A 17,139-nucleotide genomic window follows, 5' to 3' on the forward strand; every position below is an offset into this window, starting at 1 on the left:
AAATAAAATTATCATTTAACCATAATAATTGTTATATTTTAATTTGTGTGAAAATAAAATGTGCATTATCTTTTAAAGAGGAAGAGAATATTGAATTATTAGTGATTTGAGAATTTAAATAAACTATATTTATTTATAACGATTTGATTCAGTTTTGACGGTTTTCACTTTAACAGTATATTTAGCTGTTTGATTAAAGATAATTAATTATTCCTTTAATTTTCATATAAAAACTTTTTTAAATAATATATATTGTAACCTAGGGTTCTATTTCTATCAAAAATTTTACTTTTTACCCCACTGGAAGCGTAAAAAATCTCTATATCTATAGATAAAGAATAGGGGCGCGTGGAGAAAGGAAGTTGTAGATTTTTAAAAAGGACAAGTGGCGAACCAATCCAACCTACAAATTTCATAGCACGACACGTGTCTTATTTAATTAATAATATATAGAAACAGCCTACTTCCATCAGACAGCCCTTTTCGCTTACAACCAAGGAGTTGGTGAAGCTGCTTTGGCGTCTCCTTGGAATCTGCTACTTCACAATTCCACGTGGCCCGTCTCTCTTCCTTCATGTCTTCCACGTGTCACTTCTCTGCTTCTGATTCAACTTTCAAGGGCTCTTTCGTCATTTCCTTCCATCCTAATAACATCATCTGAAATCTAACGTGTATCTCTCTCTGCTTTTGTTTCTCATTTTCTTTCTAAAATTTCTCTCAAGCTTCTCCTTCAAACCTTTCATTTTTGTCTGCCGGAGAACCTTGGGTTGGAAAGTAGAAAGCTTTTTGGTCTCTGTAGCGACAATATGAGTTTTCAATGGAGAAAATGGAAATTTCGAGTTTAGTTTTATTGTTTTTCTTTTGGAATTCAAACTTCTCGTTTGCATATGCTGTGATTTCACTTCGAAATCAAATTTCCTCTTCTGGTTAATCTTGAACTCTTATCAATAGGCTTTTTTTTTCTTTTTCTTTTTTTCTTTTTTGCTGTTTTTGCTTAAAAGTTCCTTGTTTAATCGAATGGTGCAAGAAGACAAACATCTGAAGACACAAACCCAACAACAAAAGCAACAACATCAGCAAATATCGATGAGCAATACTTTTGCTAAAGATTTGTTGCAAAGATTAATGTCAGGGAATCATTTGAATCACAAAATCAATGGAGTAGAAGAAAGAGAAGAAGAAGATATAGAGCTGAGCCTTGGACTTTCTTTGAATGGCAGATTTGGTGTGGACCCAAGAGCCAAAAAGCTTACTAGATCATCTTCAATACCAGATTTCGTTTACCCTACAGGGGAAAATGGCAGTGCGTATATGATACCTGTAGTTAGTAGTACTAATCTTGTGAGGACTTGTTCTTTGCCTACAGAGACAGATAAGGAGTGGAGGAAAAGGAAGGAGATGCAGATGCTTAGGAGAATGGAGGCTAAAAGGAAAAGGTCAGAGAAACAAAGGATTTTGAAAGCAGTAAAAGATAGAAATAAGGGTTTTGTAGAAGAAAGCTGTGAGGAAGAGAAAAGAGAAAATGGCACTATTAATACTAACTGTAATTATCATCAAGAACAGTTTCTTAAGAATTTCAATGTGTTGTTTGGAGCTGGTGCAGAAGGGGCTTTACCATCATCACAAGGGTCGATTGGATCACAGGGGAGTGGGTCATCTGGGTCAGAATCTGAGAGCCAGCAAGTTCAAGGTAACATTTTTATTTCTTTTTTATGGTTATAAATCTTTTACGGTATTTATGGTGCAAGTTAGTTCCTTTTTGGTTTTTTGTTGACTGACTTAGTATTTAAATTTTGATTCAAATGCTGTTTTCATGCTCATTTGAAGCTTGATTGATCTTATTGTCACTGTTGTGTTGTTTTGATGTTGGTTGTTTGAACAAGCTTTTTATTTTTTCGGATTATGCTTCTTTTTATTCCATTGGGCTTGATGAGTAGATTCATGACAGAAATTGGGAGTCTTTAGTTTTTCGCTGTGTTTTTAAATTATGTTTTAATTAGACTACGGCTGAAAACATCAATGACTCCTTTCAAGAATTTGGTTTGGGCATAAATGAGAATATAAAAGCTAGATATAATAATTCATTATTATGTTTCATTCTATTTGTGTCTTATTTAAAGATAAAACATTTGAATAAATGAGGAACTTCATTTTTTTGGATGGTATGTTTGAAATGCTTTACGAATTTAGTCTTGCCATTGGTTTTTTGTATATTGCGTTTCTGTGACATTTATAGATAGACGAGTTTAATCTGCCTATAATCCTAGGATCAAAATGGAAAATGAATACTACTTGGAATTTTGAATTTTGTACTTCTTGGTAGTAGACTTCTAACATCCTCCCTTTCTTTCCCTTATGAGGGGAAAATCTTTAGGTCAGGGAAATGTAATGATGGAAGGCAAATGATCAATGTAGCATTTAACCGGAGATTGTCTATCTTATCTCTTTATGTGGGGGATTGAAAGCAGAATATTGCATGGCAGTTAAGGAACTTGAATTACACTTAAATGGCTTCTAAAATAGGAAGATAAATTCTGCTTGGTCCATAAAACTTGGTATTTAATTTCAATTGTATATGATGCTTCTCCAAACTGATGTCTGACAAATTGCATATTAAGAAGAGAGATGAGCCAAATCTATGGAAACTTTTCCAATATTTCAAATGGCTTTTATATCATAAAACAATTAAAAATTTTATTTACAACTTTTAACTTTGCAATTTTCTTTTTGTGTGTGTGTTTGTGAGATTTTTTGCATGTGTGCATTGAATGTATTTCTGATAACCAATCATTTAAAAGGAAACATACCCTTTGTTCTACTCGAATTCTTGATCATATGGGTATCTTATAGTTCCCTGATTCTGTAATACTTTTGGTTTAAAACTCAACAGTAATTTAGGATCTAGCCCAGCTTGCAGCACTTGATGCCCTTTATCAGTAGCAATCAGCATACCTTTAATCCAAAGCCAAATGAATGCTCTTTTTCTGGCTGTCCATGGATTTATTTTTTGAAAATCTTCCTTCAGCTTTAGACAAACAATGTATCCCGTGTATAACTATAAACTATCAAGCTTTATAGAAGAAAACATGCATGTACTTCTAAAGGTGATAATCTATATGCATACCTTGGAAGGGGTAACACAATTGGAGATAATTGCCTATTGAATGTTCATGATATCGATATGTGACATCAACCCTATTGATATATGATTGCTTATTAAGTTTATCATCCAGTATTGTCTATCTTATATCAATGCGAAGAGCAAACACCTCTGTATAACAAGCGATTAATCAGATTAGTTTGTCTGACGTCTTATTTCTTTATTCATTTGTTGCAATGTAGGAATGAACAACTGTATTGAGGCAAGAAGCCGTGTAAGTGTTCAATCTTTATCAGAGCGTGCACGGAAATTGACGGTCACCCCTAAATCAACAATCAATGGGAAACCTAGCAGTCCTGCAGATGTTGCAATGGTAATTAGCAGATCGAATGAACCAACAGTCATAAATGGAGCTAAGGACACGGTGAGGAATATATTGGAAGACATGCCTTGTGTGTCTACGAAAGGGGAAGGTCCCAATGGAAAAAGAATAGAAGGTTTTCTTTACCGGTATAGAAAAGGTGAGGAGGTGAGAATAGTGTGTGTCTGCCATGGAAGCTTTCTCTCTCCGGCTGAATTTGTCAAGCATGCTGGTGGGGGTGATGTAGCTCACCCCCTTAAGCATATAGTTGTTAGCCCTTATCCTCTTTTGTAATCTTAATTTTCGTGCTGAGTTTTTTAATCAAAGACTTGAGGTACAGAACAAGTCCAAAAAGTTACTAGAGTTAAACTTTGTTTAACAATTTCAGTTTTCTTCTGTGAAATTGAATTAGGAAATTAACTGTATGTGATGTAGTGCCGGTTGTTGCAAAGTTTGGTGATGGAACATATTTTAACAACTTGGTTCCTTCACCAATAACAAAACTAGTCTAAATAAATTATAATTTTCACCGTCAGAACTGAAATTATTTCTAAAAGAATCATTTCAGCCGTGTTAGAGTGAGGATGATCTTGCTAAACTAGGAGATTACAGAGTTGGTGTTTCAGCTTTGTAATTACTTTAACATATTAATCAACAGTCTTACTAACATATAATTTAGAACCTTCTGACCTCACGAGTCGCAACACTTTCCTTTCATTGGACTCTGCATTTGAACTGCAAGCAACACTCCCAACATTTAATATTCAAAGGTTAACAAATAAAATATGCCGTGATTCAACATACGCTGACAAATAAAATTTTCAGAAAACATCTGCTCTATGGTTTTATTAAACAAATGGAACTGAGATGCGTATACAGAGTGGGATAATTAACAACTGCATTCTTCTGCAGATTCATCAGCGAGCCCCCTATCAGGGAAACAGCATCGAAAAATGGGGGCAAGAACTATATTACAATTTACAAGTGGGAATAACTACAGTTGATCTCTACCTAAGGGCAGCCCAATGAGGACTGAGAGAGCATGAATTACAATGGGGTTTTTACCTTCTACAAATTTACTATGTTAATCAAATACAAAGCTTATCAAACGACTAGCATGAGGGCGGTTGCAGTTGTTTTAGTCGTCGCACAACTTGTTTCATTGTAGGCCTTGTAGAGAGTGAGTCAACTGTACATACAACTGCCAGGTGCAAGACTTCAACCAAATCATCATGAGGACCTGCATCCCATAGCCCAGCAGTAAAGAACTCCTTTGCCCGGCCCTGCCTAAGGAGCATACATGCCCAAGCGACAATATTGAAACCATTCCCGTATGATGAGAAAGATGGATCCAAAGCTTTCTTATCAGAGAGCAACTCTAGAAGCACAACCCCATAACTGTAGACATCAGCCTTATCTGAAACACGACAAGTCATTGCATATTCTGGAGCAACATAACCAAAAGTTCCAGCTACCCCAGTAGTGGCATGGGTTTCAGAAGTTCCCAAAAGCCTGGCCAAACCAAAGTCAGATAAATAGGCATTGAAATCATCATCTAGAAGGATATTGCTGGGTTTGACATCTCGATGAAGCACGCGTGGTACACACTGATCATGCAGGTAGGCAAGTGCACGAGCTATGTCCAAAGCAATCTTGTGAAGTATCCTCCAATCCACTGCCCTGGTGGACCTTTCCTGAATAAACTTTTCCAAATTACCACCAGGTAAATAATTATATATGAGGAACATCTCTGTTTCACTGGCATGATAACCAATCAACGTGACAAGATTTGGATGGTGAAGCCTTCCAAGGGTCTTAATTTCAGCATGAAACTGCTGAACACCCTGAAATCGTCCAACAGCAAGTCGTTTAATGGCCACTAAGACTCCAGGAGATATCTCTGCCTTGTAAGTAGCACCAAACCCTCCATTGCCAATGCAGTTGCTTGCATTAAAACTCCCAGTGGCCCGCACAACATTCTCAAATGTCAAGGGAACCCCAATATCTGTAAAAATGGTTACTTCCTTTTTGCTGGACCCTATGATTTTGGAATTCGGACTCCCTCTTCTGGTGTAGAGGAATAAGGCAATCAGAGCTAGAAGAACTGAAACAATAGCAGATGCAGATGCTATTGATGCTATCTCAATTGAATTGAAACCATTGTTGCCACTCTTTTGGCTCTGGGTCATTGGTGAAGCAGCATAGCCTTGTGTTCCAGTAGCACTTCCTGGATCTGGAGTTGGCACTGTTAGGGAGAAAACATGGCAAGGGCGTAGGTAAGGGTTTCCAAGAACACTACTACATTTCATCAAATTGTTACTCAAAGGCAGTGGCCCAGATAAGTTATTGAAGGACACATTGAATGCCGAGAGCATAGTCACATTTGCCAAACTAGATGGAATCTGCCCAGAAAGTTTATTATCATTGAGTAGGAGAGCAGTCAGGTTTCTCAAGTTCACAAGATTGTTTGGAATCTCTCCAGAGAGCATGTTTGAAGAAAGATCCAGCACTTCTAAAGACCTTAACTCACCCAAGCTATACGGGATAGAACCATTTATTTTGTTGCCAGCCAAGGAAAGATACTTGAGGTCTTTTATTTGACCAAGACTGGTAGGAATCTGACCTTGCAAAAGGTTCCACCTAAGGTTAAGAGAGATCAGCGACACCAATTCACCAACACTAGGGGGAATGAAACCAATAATCTCATTGCTAGATGCATCCAGAAGTTTAAGTGATCTGCACATTGTACCAATATCAGCTGGAAGCTGGCCTGAAATTTTATTGTTGCTAACATTAAGAATCAACTTGTTCAATCCATCACACTTCTCAAACAAAATTTCTGGGAATGGCCCAGTCAGCTTGTTTTCTCCAGCTAAAAACGCATAAGCAGTTTGCTTTCCTAACCTCATAGGTGCAATTGGCATAGATTGGAGGTTACCAGTAAAATTATTGCCCCCAAAGTTATGAAAGACTGCAATTTCACCATCTTCCCTGAAAAGCTGTACAGGACTTCCAGACATAGCTTTGTTGGCAAAAAATGATATATAGGCAGATGATGGAACATTGATGCTGGAGGGATATCCATTTGCCGAAGGAACTGATTTGCAATTGCCACTGTAGAAATTTGGGATTGAACCACTTAAGGAATTTCCACTAACATCAAACACAGTCATACAAGGAACTGGAAGCTCCTCAACAAGCTCCCCTTTGAGCTGATTATAACTCAAGTCAAGATACCATAGGTTACTGCAGCTACTTAACTCACGAGGAGTTTCCCCAGAGAAAAAGTTTTGGGCCAAATTGATCATCTCCAATTTCTCACAAGCACCCCAGTCACTTTGCAAGCTGCCCTCCAGAGTTGCACTTGGTGCCCACAACATCCTCAGGTTCGGAAGAGACATAATTTCCTTGGGTATACCCCCCTGAAAAAAATTAAAATCTTCATTTGCAGAACTCAGTTGATCCAACAAATAATCCCCTCTCGAACTGTTAACATCCTTATATGGATCAAACAAATTTGAAAGCACAAGCACAGACAAAACAGAGCAATTTCCCAGTTCAGGAGGTATCGGTCCACTAAGACTATTTCTAGACACATCCAACACTTCAAGCTTTCCAAGCCTACCAAGTTGAGATGGAATAACTTCTTCAAACAAATTTGAGTACAACAACAATGTCTTCAAATTACCACAATTCCCTAGACTACTAGGAATTCCTCCAACAAAGAAATTACCTGACAAGTCCAAGTGCTCAAGTTTTTCACAACTGTTCCCAATTTCATTAGGCACTGCCCCACCAAGCTGATTGAGTGACAAATACACACCCCTAAATCCACCAACAAACGCAGGTACCGTACCATTAATGCGGTTACCAGATAAATTTAAGATCTCTAAATTTCTACGATGGGAAATCCAATCGGGTATTTCTCCTCCTATCTTGTTAAACCCTAAATTTAGAACCCGCAAGTTCCTTAACCTGGCAAAGGAAATCGGTAGTGACCCAGATATCGAATTGCCTTCCAGATCAAGAACTTCTAACTTCTCCATTCCCCATATTTCACTAGGTATCTCCCCACGAAACCTATTAAAAGGCAATGATAGGACCCGCAATTCGGTTAACTTGGCAAAAACAGCTATCAATTTCCCCACCAAAACACCATAACCACCCCTGCAGTCTCTCCTAATTCCAAATCCATAGAGCGGGTACTGAACAGAACCAGAGCAAAAGAAAGGGCTTCCATTTTCACTGTTCTGACCTCTGTAGTTGCTGCTGCTGCTGCTGCTGTGCCCAGTGATGTTTATGGACACTACAAGAGAGTTGTTGTCGCAAGACACGCCAGCCCAAAAGCAGTGGTTGGAGTTGATCAGGTTCCAGCTTGAGAGCAGCCCCGACGAGTCAGACACCGAATTCTTAAACTGCAACAACACCGATTTGTCCGAATCACCCGAAACTAAAACGTTCAGTGAGAAAGATAGTACCCAAAAGACAAATAACAGCCTCAAGTTGTAAAAAGAATGCCATTTGATAACCGAAGAAGAAAAACAAGAAGAACCCATTTTAGAACCCCCAAAAGGGTCTCCAAAAACCATTACAGACTAAACAGTAAACCCTTACTCTCTCACTAGTTGCAGAGTAAAGAAAGGGCCTTTCTTTTCTGGAAACCCTAACCCTAATTTTGGTGAGCAAGAAATGAAGAGAGAGAGAGAGAGAGAGAGAGAGAGAGGATTCAACAGTGTAACCAGTTGAGGAAAACGCGTTTTTTCCTTCTTTTCTTTTTCTTTCTTTCTTTTTTTCCTTTTTTTCATTTCCTTCTTCAGTTCTCCTTAATTCCTTTTCTTTACCTTTTTTTCCCAAGCCTTTTCCCTTTTCAAAAAAAATTATACTACAAAATATAAAATATTTGGGGCAGTGTCATTTCGGGCGGGGAGGTGGGGTCCACGAGACAGGAAGTAGGGTCCACTGGCGGTCAATAAATGCATCAGCCCCGTCAATTTCTAAGGGGTTCACGGTGGTTGGGCTTTAAGCAGTGGGATCTGTTTATAATATATAATATAAGAATAATAATTAGAAAATAAAAAAGATTCCTTAAAGTTGAAAACGTGGCTATGGATAAAGGAGTCCACGTGGGGTGTCCTTCCAGAAGGGAAGTAAAGGGATAACCTGCATTTTCTTTTTTTCAAAAAAAAATAATAATAATTAATGGTTTTTATTTTAAGTCTCTGTCTGTCTCTATGAGGTCCAGATAATCCAGGGCCCCCATCCCTTCAGATGTTTAAAATGTCAAGGACCGATGGGTTTTAAAATAACTGTCCTATCCGTGAAGAAGACTGCTATTGATTTTGGAATTAAAACTTTTCGTAATTTTGAAAATTACATGCCACTAAATTAAAATTCAATGGGAATGTCACAATTACCTTATTCTAAGTATTTCATATTCAACTACAAATGAAAATTTTCAATTTCACCCGTAAAAATAGCCTCTGATAAGCTTTTTCTTAGTTAATTTGGTTTGATTTGAAATAACTAAATTTATTATGGTGATTTTTAAAATTTTTAAACTGAATTTAACCATGAAAGGTATTTAAACTGATCAAATTTATAAATGCAATTTGATTTGGCCAATGGTTTCGTTGCACCGGTAGTTATGAGATTCATGAATTTTCAAAATCCACTCAAATTAATCGAAAATTACAGTTTTAAAATTGGTGATTGATTTGATTTGTAAAATTTTAAAATCCAACTACTTGATTTGAATCACAATTTGGAAGTCAAAATCATTCAAATCAAACCAAATTATTAGATATACATCATATACAGATTGTACAGTGGCTAGGCCATAGTTTTGTATAATTTTGAATAATAAATATAGAAACAAATCAATATCTGAATTCTATATTAATAAATTGTTTATTTATCAATCTAATAAATAATTAAAATGTAAAAATTAATGTAAAATAGAATTAAATAACTTTATTTTTCAACTTGAGGCAAAAAGTGGGTGAAAATTAAAATTTTTTTAATATATAAAGCAATTTCTGTAGGACATATATATTTCCCTGGCCAAAATTAAAGCAATTTTTTTCATAAATAAAGCAATTTTTATTTCGATTTTCTTCCGTTCACTTGGAAATTTCAACGGATCCACATAAGACAGTGAGTTACATAATAAGAGTATTTCTCTCTTTAGCTCGTTAAATTGGTGAAAATTTTTATGGTTGAAAAGATTCAAACTCGAGACATCCCACACTCTTCAAGAAAATCAATAAAACCAGATTCTATTCACAAACTATATCAATTTTTTTGAAATCATGATTTTGGTTGGATCTGTATCAATTTGATGGTCTGTACAATTTACAACAATTCATCAACACTTTTAACACCTTAGTAAGAAAAGGGTATCAAAGTAAATAATAAGCATTTGACATCACGTTATCACCGTTGTTGAAACGACTTTACCTGAATACCATTATAAATATAAAAATGCTTGTGTAAAAAAAAAAAAAAACACAATATATTGCAGAGCAAATATTAGTACATGTTACGAGCTAATTACATGATTTAATTATTAATTAGTAAATAGATACACTAACACACGAAATCCACATTTCTTGGTTATGCTCCTAATCTTGATATAATCTTTTGCTGATAAATTACGATATATTAGATGGAAGGATGACGTTGGGATGATGAACAAGTGACGTTATCGCATAACTTACTGTAGTTAAATATATTTATTATTAGTATGATTATGATTAAGGTCTAATTAAGGTTGCCCTTTTAATATTTAATAACAATATTAATTTGTCTTTATTTAAACAAGAATCTACTTAATCATTTAGTGTGAAGGGAATGCTATGCTGTATGTATAGTCTACATATAATCTTGGTGATGCATGTGAATGGGAATTTCTGACTTATCCCTTTCACCAACATTATCTTCAATTCATTATGTTTCTGGACCAATTCTACTTTTTTTTTTTTTTTTAATATATAAACATATTACTTGTTGTTTTAATGTAATTTATTGACTGACAGTGAACCTTTTTTTAGAAAACAAAATATGTATTTTTTTAGAAAAGAAATCTATGAATTTTTGTAATTCCTTATTTATTGAAATTAATATTTTATCCGGTAAAGATTCATAAATTTTTAGATTCGAATCCGGCTTTGCATATGGTTTTCTAAGATATATTAAATCATATGTTGAATGAAGATTAAAAGATTTTGTAACACGCTTTACGAATTTCATTAACTTCTGAACTGAATAAAGAAAATAGAAACAAAAGAAATTAAAATTTTAAGACATTTTAGTATGTCTAATTAGTTAATTAGGTTAATGAGCCAACAAATTAGCAGAAAACACACATCATTAGCACAATACTTAACAACTTAGCAATATCACTTTGTTAGAAACATTAGCAACTGTAGTATAACTAGGGGTGACCAAAATCCGGTTTTCGGAACCAGAACTATCGGTTCCGAACCGGTGGGAATCGGTCCAAACCGGTCCGGTTCCGGTTCCACCAGTTTTGAAACCTTGAACCGGCGGTTCCAACTCCAGTCGGAACCGACGGTTCTAGTTCCATCTGAAACCGGCTGGAACCATATAAAACCGACCAGAATCAGTCTGAAACCAGCCGGAACCGTCGATTTTGAAACCATTGAAGAATCGAAACCGAAATCAGAATCATTCGGTTTCAAACCGTAACTAAAACCGTTAATTTTCGATTCAATTCCGGTTCAAATTTTTTAGAACCGGACGGCGGTTCCGAACGGTGGCCACCCGTATGTATTACGTTGTGAGCTATAAAAAGCAAATAGATGGAAACACTATAGTGTTTGTTAAACGAAAGTGAAACACATTTTCCATATTTCAGGTCTTATAAGTAGTTAATTGGTAAGACAAATTCCTGATATATTTTTATAATTAAATGAAAACAATGATTAGAGACAGAAAGATGATTTTCTTACCTTGATTATATCCACCGATAATAATTGTTGTCTCTTCAATAGTTCAATATTTCATTTTATTTATACTTCAAAAAATACTGATTTTTTTGAAAGAATAGCTTTAATTCTGTAAATTGATTGAATTTTCAGATGAATTTTAAAATAATGATCTCCAATTAAAATAATGATAATGAGAACTAACTAAATGGGTAACCCAGTGCTCCAAGCACCACGTGTGTGGGCTGTAGAAAGGGCCTATGTACGCAGATGAACTAACTACAATAAAGAAAAAAAAAAAAAAAATCTCTAGAATTGTTCTTTGTATCCAAAATCTGCCAGTTAATCTACCACAAGAATCAAATTTCTGAATATCAGATAGATCTTTGTACACGATCCTTCCATCCAAATTCCTTTTTTTTTTTTTTTTTTTTTATAACCAGGATATTTTTATCCCTCGAACAGTAAAGCGTAAAGATTTTTGCTCTTATAGCAAAATGCGCTTTTTAGATCCAACTTGTGTTATCACCTTATTGTTGAACCGCTGCATGTCTGTTGAAATGGACTATTATAGAATTCAAGGAAGACAAAGATGCCCAAGAAAATATTCTATAAATAGACAACAAGCATCCATAAGTCTGCAATTAGAAAAGACTCGTTAAAACTAAACAAGTCTCATATCTAGATTCAATCCTGCAGACGAAGGCAAGCATTTCAATTTTCTGTATTCGATTTTTTCACCAAGTGATCAATTTGATAAATCTAAACAGTAACAATCCAAAATGCTCTATCAGCAACCCAAAGAACAGCAAGAAAAGCAAGAAAACCAACTGTTCCCTGCAGGCTTTGGCGGTGTTCCAGGCGCTTGCGGCTGCGCCTCCTCCTGCTGCTGCTGTTGCCGCTGCTGTGAGGGCTGCTTGTCCATTACCACTTTAACAGAAGCACTTCCTCCTACATTTGCTTCCAATCTGAAAATAAAGTAGCAATTGTCCATCAATTATAGTTTCAGGAACATATTCCATAAATAAAACGAAATACTTTGCACATAACATAGCAAAAGCTTCAAAGGAACTCATATGGTAACTTACACTGGGAATTGAAAAGACTGCGTACTGCTCGATGAATTTCGAACATCTTCTGCAGAAGGAGCTTTTTTTTTACTAGTCCCTGAAACTTCCTTTCCTGGTAATTGGGTTTCCGTTTTTGCAGGTTCAGTTAATTTTTCTTCTGTCATTTTTAAGTCTCCACTCTTTCTTGTTTCCATAACAGGAAACATGTTAGGCGGGGAATTATTCATTTCGTCGGGTTTCGGTAGTTCGCCAGATTTGTATAGCATATAAACATGATCTCTTGTAAAACTATTATTCCCCATATGAATACTAAACAATGATTCATTTGAAGCCAGACTCCATTCCATAGGCGACGCAGGCTTACCGGTGAAAATGGCTGATGGAATCCGATTTGGATCATACCCACCAGCAGATTGCGCTGTTGTTGATGATTCTTGTACGCTCATTTTTGGATTATTATTATCAGAAACTTCTAATGCCCCTTTGGATTCAACAAGGGGATCACCAGACACAGAATCTAAAAATAATTCTGAAGGACAAGTGCCTAAATTTTTTTGTTGAGCAACGATTTCGTCACTTTTAGTTCCTTCTGAATTTGTTGTATTGTTCTTTGTGACAACCCCATTTTCGTTATCCATAACGCCAATTATAATCTGATTGTTTCCTTTAAAAACCTGTACATGCAAATCTGCAATGCACAGAAGCAATACTATTTAATATCAGATTTAGAAAATCCCAAGGCCCTAATGTGATTGGTATATAAATTCTAAAGAAAATACATGAAAGAAATGTAATTGACATAAGAATTATCGTAACATATAACTTACATTAATTCATCAAAATGTGATTTGATAACCCAAAATCGATCGAAAAGCCTGTCCAAAGATTGGAACCAGAATCAAACAAGGAGAAATTAAACACAAAGGTTCCTTTCTTTTTTTATCTTTTTTCTTGTTGAAGGAGAAGATAAACACAGAATTGAACACCCAGAAGAAACAAATAAGAAAAAAAAGAAACAAATATAAAAGTCAGTATATGCAAGAATTTGAAGAATGATGGAAACAAGGAAGAAAGAAGTAGCTAGGGCAAGGAAAATTGAGGGACAACTAGGGTTTACATGTGATAAAGGTAAGAAGTGGAAGGCCAAGAGAAAATATCGGTATTGGTGTAACGCAGTTGTAACTAAGTTGGTGCCAATTTTAACTTGGAAACTGCCTACGCAGGAAAAGATGAGTCTAATAACGTCTTACTTGTTCCAACATAGCTTAACGGATTTGACCATGATAGCTTTTATCCTTAGTCAAATTTAGCATTTCTACAATCTTCTTTGGGATTTCTTGCCATCTAAATTGCCTAAAATCTACGATTTTCTCCCTTGTTAATACATGCAAATAATATAATCTCCAAGTCTAGATTATCTGTCCTCAAATTCAGCTGCCTTAAGAGATGATATGTTGGTTTTTGGCCTGCTTTTGGTCGATATTAATCTTTTTTTTTCTATTTGTAACAATAACAAAGTATTCTCTAGCAACGTAACTTTTAAATACAACCTATTTTCACTATGTACATCGTGGGTTCAGGTTATAAATAGGTTGATTCATTTTTATTAAACTACTAAGAGTGGTGAATTTATAATATAAAATAATTTTATCCTTAGAATTATATGTTCTTATAGGTTGTTTATATTAAACATATGAATGTTTTTAAATTAATTAAATATTTTAAATTTATTTCAATCAATATATATACTTAAGAAACATGTCCAATTTAAATGGAAATTGTTTAATAAACATGTCCAATTTAAGGTTTGAAAATTTTTATACGATTGATTAAGAAATCAATTGAAATTAGCCATAGTTATTTTTATCTTGCACTAATACTCTGGAGTGATATGCAACTGGGAAATTAAAAGATTAAAGGGAGGGGGCAAAAAGAAATATTCACATATAAGAAGGGTATTTAAATGAATATGTGAAAAGTAATAGGATAAGGTATATAAGAAAGTAGAGGTTCAGTTTAAGGTCTTATCTCCACAACCTCCATTAGCACATGTGCTCTAACTATTAACTATTTGGACTGTTTCTAACACAGGAAAAAGAAATGAGAGCAAATGCAAGTGCTGCTTCAATGGCAGGAACCTTAGAGAAGCGGCTACTAGTTATGAGTTTTAATTGTAAGCTCTCTCTACTCTTTTTTCCCTCTAAGCTGCAGATTAGAAATTATGGTGAAAATATAGAAATAATGGAGTTGGGTTTTGTAGAATATTTGAGGTTTTTTGTTACTTCTGTTCTGTTCATTTTGTTGGAACATCAACATTGAGAGAAACTGAAAACTAAAATATAATGAAATTAACAAAACAATCAGACTAATCAAACAACTAATTAACATAATCAAAAAAGTTGTTTCAAATTACTAACAGTTTCCTCTATATATCCAAATATTTTTTGCAGGTAAAGATATACAGAAACAAAAAACATATCAACCATTTCTGAGAGCAAGTTCAGTTGGCAATGATGAGAAATTTTGTTCTGTTCAACTCAAACATTCTCATAACTCAATAAGCCTGCGCGGCGATTCATTAAGGGTAAATATTCCTTCCATAAAGATCTTTATTTCTGGATATTAGTTAATTTCTCTGCAACATTTGTTTTCTGGAGCCAACTGATTTTTTTTTATGTTAAATTAATTACTGATATATATTTTTGGATCAGGTTTGTGCAATTAGAAGGAGAAGGGTTCATGAGAGGACAGAAACTTATGTACTATTAGAACCTGGACAAGATGAGAAGTTTGTGTCTGAAGAAGAGTTAAAAGTTAAGTTGAAGCATTATCTTGAGAACTGGCCAAAGAAGTCATTGCCACCAGATCTTGCAAGATTTGATACCATTGATGATGCAGTTTCTTTCTTGGTAAGTTCAGTTTGTGAACTTGAAATTGATGGAGATGTTGGCACTGTACAATGGTATGAAGTTCGTCTAGAGTGACAAAATTAATTAAGCTCCATATCTCATATTTAGTTAACTTAATATGAGTAGATAAAGCTTTAGACTGAGAAAAGTAAATTGTGAAATTCAATAATTATTCAATTAAAAAGTTGTACTGTTTTGATTATGAAACACAAATTGGATGGTACAATTTTGAGCGTGCTAATGAAAAATTGCTGAAAATACAAGCACAAGAATAGGATCGATTCCGATCTATGAATTAGTACATCCCATATATATAAATAATTGTAACAAATACAAACAATATATAGGATTACTTGCTTCAGACAAATTCATCAAGTTCAAGAATCCATCTGATTCTGCAGCTTTATCGACCAAAAATATGTTCACATCTCAATCTTGAAAGATACCACCTCCTCTTGAACCTGCCCCAGCAATTAGATAAGAGAAGCTATCAAGTATCAACACCTTGCATGTTTGATTTTGTTTTCAAAATGGAATAGGAACAGGAACAAATTTTCAAATTCAATTTTTCTACTGGGAGATGGAGATTTGAACTCGGATTTTTACTCAAGTCTTATGTACACTCACATCTATTATTAAAAATCATACCAAACTTCGATGTCAGTAAATTCTAATCATCTAAATATATATATGAAAAACTGATTCCAAGAAATCAAGAATTGCATTTTATTCCCATTTCATAATGCCAACCAAGGTACATACCTTAGTCTGATTCATACTAGGGGGCAAGAGTGAACCACCAACACCCTTTCTGTTTCTTGCAAGAATCCCTTTTGTGACAGGTGACACCATAAGATCAGTTGGGCTTCTATACCTAAAATGAATTAATTCCACAAAACAGAAGAATAAGAAAGACTGCAAAGATTATGATTAATTAAATAGCTTTGATGAACAAAAGAAGAAAAAAAAATCTATATTTGTCTATACCTCTCTGGGTACTTAAATGCTTTGGGAACTTTGAGAGGATCTGGAGTGCAATTTTTGCGCAAATCATTGCTCGAGTTTAAAGATTTAGAATCTTGAAGAGGTGGCGGTGTTTTGCAATCTTCAGATTTCATTGGCTCTTTTACTGGCGTTTCTTGCAGATTCTCCATTTTTGTATATAAATAAGGCAGAGGAAACCCAGAAAAGAAAATTGCAAAATTTGTGACAAACCCAACTCCTGTCAAGAATTAATGTGAAATGGATGCCTGAAAATTCTGAAGCAGGAATTACATGAATGATGGCTATGGTTAATGGAGATTGGTCTTTAAAGTAGAGGGTTTCCAACGGTACAATTTAGGGTTCCATTCAGCAGAGAAGAGAAGGACCGTTGAAATTCAAAAATTAGCCCAATTAGTAAGGTTGTAACGGTCAAATTTTATATTTTACCCTAAAAGACAAGATAATTGGTAGCCAAGCCAACCGAAATGGTGGGTCCAAATTTTGGCTTTGGGCCAGCAATCATTCAAGATTGAATTGCTCTAATGCTCACCTGCCACCTCCCTAATCTCTAATAATAATTATTATTATTAATCGTTTTTCATATTTTATTTATAACCCTTTTTTCTTTTTATTATTATTTTTTTAATTTGGAACCCCTTCAATGAGGGATGAAAGTGAGTAAGTTCTTGTTAATTGTAAATTACTCGTAACTAAACCTATTTAAAATTTGCTTTCAAAAAAAATTATTTAAAATTTTAATATCCGCACT

The 17,139-nt window shown here is 34.8% G+C and overlaps 5 protein-coding genes across 5 annotated transcripts; 2 read left to right on the forward strand and 3 right to left on the reverse strand.

Annotated features, from left to right (window-relative positions):
• Positions 1-671: 671 nt before the first annotated feature.
• Positions 672-3,886, forward strand: LOC105644165 (ninja-family protein AFP3). Its single transcript, XM_012229439.4, has 2 exons — positions 672-1,690; positions 3,343-3,886. The coding sequence occupies exons 1-2, from the start codon at positions 1,018-1,020 to the stop codon at positions 3,753-3,755; spliced, it is 1,086 nt and encodes a 361-aa protein (XP_012084829.1). The 5' UTR covers positions 672-1,017; the 3' UTR covers positions 3,756-3,886.
• Positions 3,887-4,279: 393 nt separating this feature from the next.
• RPK2 (receptor-like protein kinase 2) lies at positions 4,280-8,320 on the reverse strand. Its single transcript, XM_012229438.4, has one exon. The coding sequence runs from the start codon at positions 8,048-8,050 to the stop codon at positions 4,574-4,576; it is 3,477 nt and encodes a 1,158-aa protein (XP_012084828.1). The 5' UTR covers positions 8,051-8,320; the 3' UTR covers positions 4,280-4,573.
• A 3,421-nt stretch (positions 8,321-11,741) lies between these two features.
• Positions 11,742-13,604, reverse strand: LOC105644194 (uncharacterized). The gene is made up of 3 exons (XM_012229468.3): positions 13,305-13,604; positions 12,496-13,165; positions 11,742-12,375 (listed from the first exon to the last, which is right to left on the reverse strand). Exons 2-3 carry the CDS (start codon positions 13,113-13,115, stop codon positions 12,198-12,200), a joined length of 798 nt encoding a protein of 265 aa, XP_012084858.1. The 5' UTR covers positions 13,116-13,165; positions 13,305-13,604; the 3' UTR covers positions 11,742-12,197.
• A 905-nt stretch (positions 13,605-14,509) lies between these two features.
• On the forward strand, positions 14,510-15,570 carry CRR7 (chlororespiratory reduction 7). The gene is made up of 3 exons (XM_012229436.4): positions 14,510-14,650; positions 14,928-15,061; positions 15,189-15,570. Exons 1-3 carry the CDS (start codon positions 14,578-14,580, stop codon positions 15,459-15,461), a joined length of 480 nt encoding a protein of 159 aa, XP_012084826.1. The 5' UTR covers positions 14,510-14,577; the 3' UTR covers positions 15,462-15,570.
• LOC105644162 (hydroxyproline-rich glycoprotein family protein) lies at positions 15,540-16,726 on the reverse strand. The gene is made up of 3 exons (XM_012229437.4): positions 16,374-16,726; positions 16,149-16,260; positions 15,540-15,847 (listed from the first exon to the last, which is right to left on the reverse strand). Exons 1-3 carry the CDS (start codon positions 16,538-16,540, stop codon positions 15,809-15,811), a joined length of 318 nt encoding a protein of 105 aa, XP_012084827.1. The 5' UTR covers positions 16,541-16,726; the 3' UTR covers positions 15,540-15,808.
• Between the last annotated feature and the right edge of the window lie 413 nt (positions 16,727-17,139).

Source organism: Jatropha curcas, chromosome 4, assembly GCF_041381405.1.
Source record: "Jatropha curcas cultivar XTBG-Jc1 chromosome 4, XTBG_Jcur_1.0, whole genome shotgun sequence".
Taxonomy (NCBI): domain Eukaryota; kingdom Viridiplantae; phylum Streptophyta; class Magnoliopsida; order Malpighiales; family Euphorbiaceae; genus Jatropha; species Jatropha curcas.

Coding starts and splice junctions, on each gene's coding strand:
- LOC105644165 (XM_012229439.4), top strand. CDS start 1,018: ATGGTGCAAGAAGACAAACATCTGAAGACACAAACCCAACAACAAAAG. Junction 1,691..3,342: donor TGAGAGCCAGCAAGTTCAAG/GTAACATTTTTA, acceptor GTTGCAATGTAG/GAATGAACAACTGTATTGAG.
- RPK2 (XM_012229438.4), bottom strand. CDS start 8,050: ATGGTTTTTGGAGACCCTTTTGGGGGTTCTAAAATGGGTTCTTCTTGT.
- LOC105644194 (XM_012229468.3), bottom strand. CDS start 13,115: ATGGATAACGAAAATGGGGTTGTCACAAAGAACAATACAACAAATTCA. Junction 12,376..12,495: donor CAGTCTTTTCAATTCCCAGT/GTAAGTTACCAT, acceptor CTTTATTTTCAG/ATTGGAAGCAAATGTAGGAG.
- CRR7 (XM_012229436.4), top strand. CDS start 14,578: ATGAGAGCAAATGCAAGTGCTGCTTCAATGGCAGGAACCTTAGAGAAG. Junction 14,651..14,927: donor ACTAGTTATGAGTTTTAATT/GTAAGCTCTCTC, acceptor TATTTTTTGCAG/GTAAAGATATACAGAAACAA. Junction 15,062..15,188: donor TGCGCGGCGATTCATTAAGG/GTAAATATTCCT, acceptor TTTTTGGATCAG/GTTTGTGCAATTAGAAGGAG.
- LOC105644162 (XM_012229437.4), bottom strand. CDS start 16,540: ATGGAGAATCTGCAAGAAACGCCAGTAAAAGAGCCAATGAAATCTGAA. Junction 16,261..16,373: donor GCATTTAAGTACCCAGAGAG/GTATAGACAAAT, acceptor AATTCATTTTAG/GTATAGAAGCCCAACTGATC. Junction 15,848..16,148: donor CTAGTATGAATCAGACTAAG/GTATGTACCTTG, acceptor TTGCTGGGGCAG/GTTCAAGAGGAGGTGGTATC.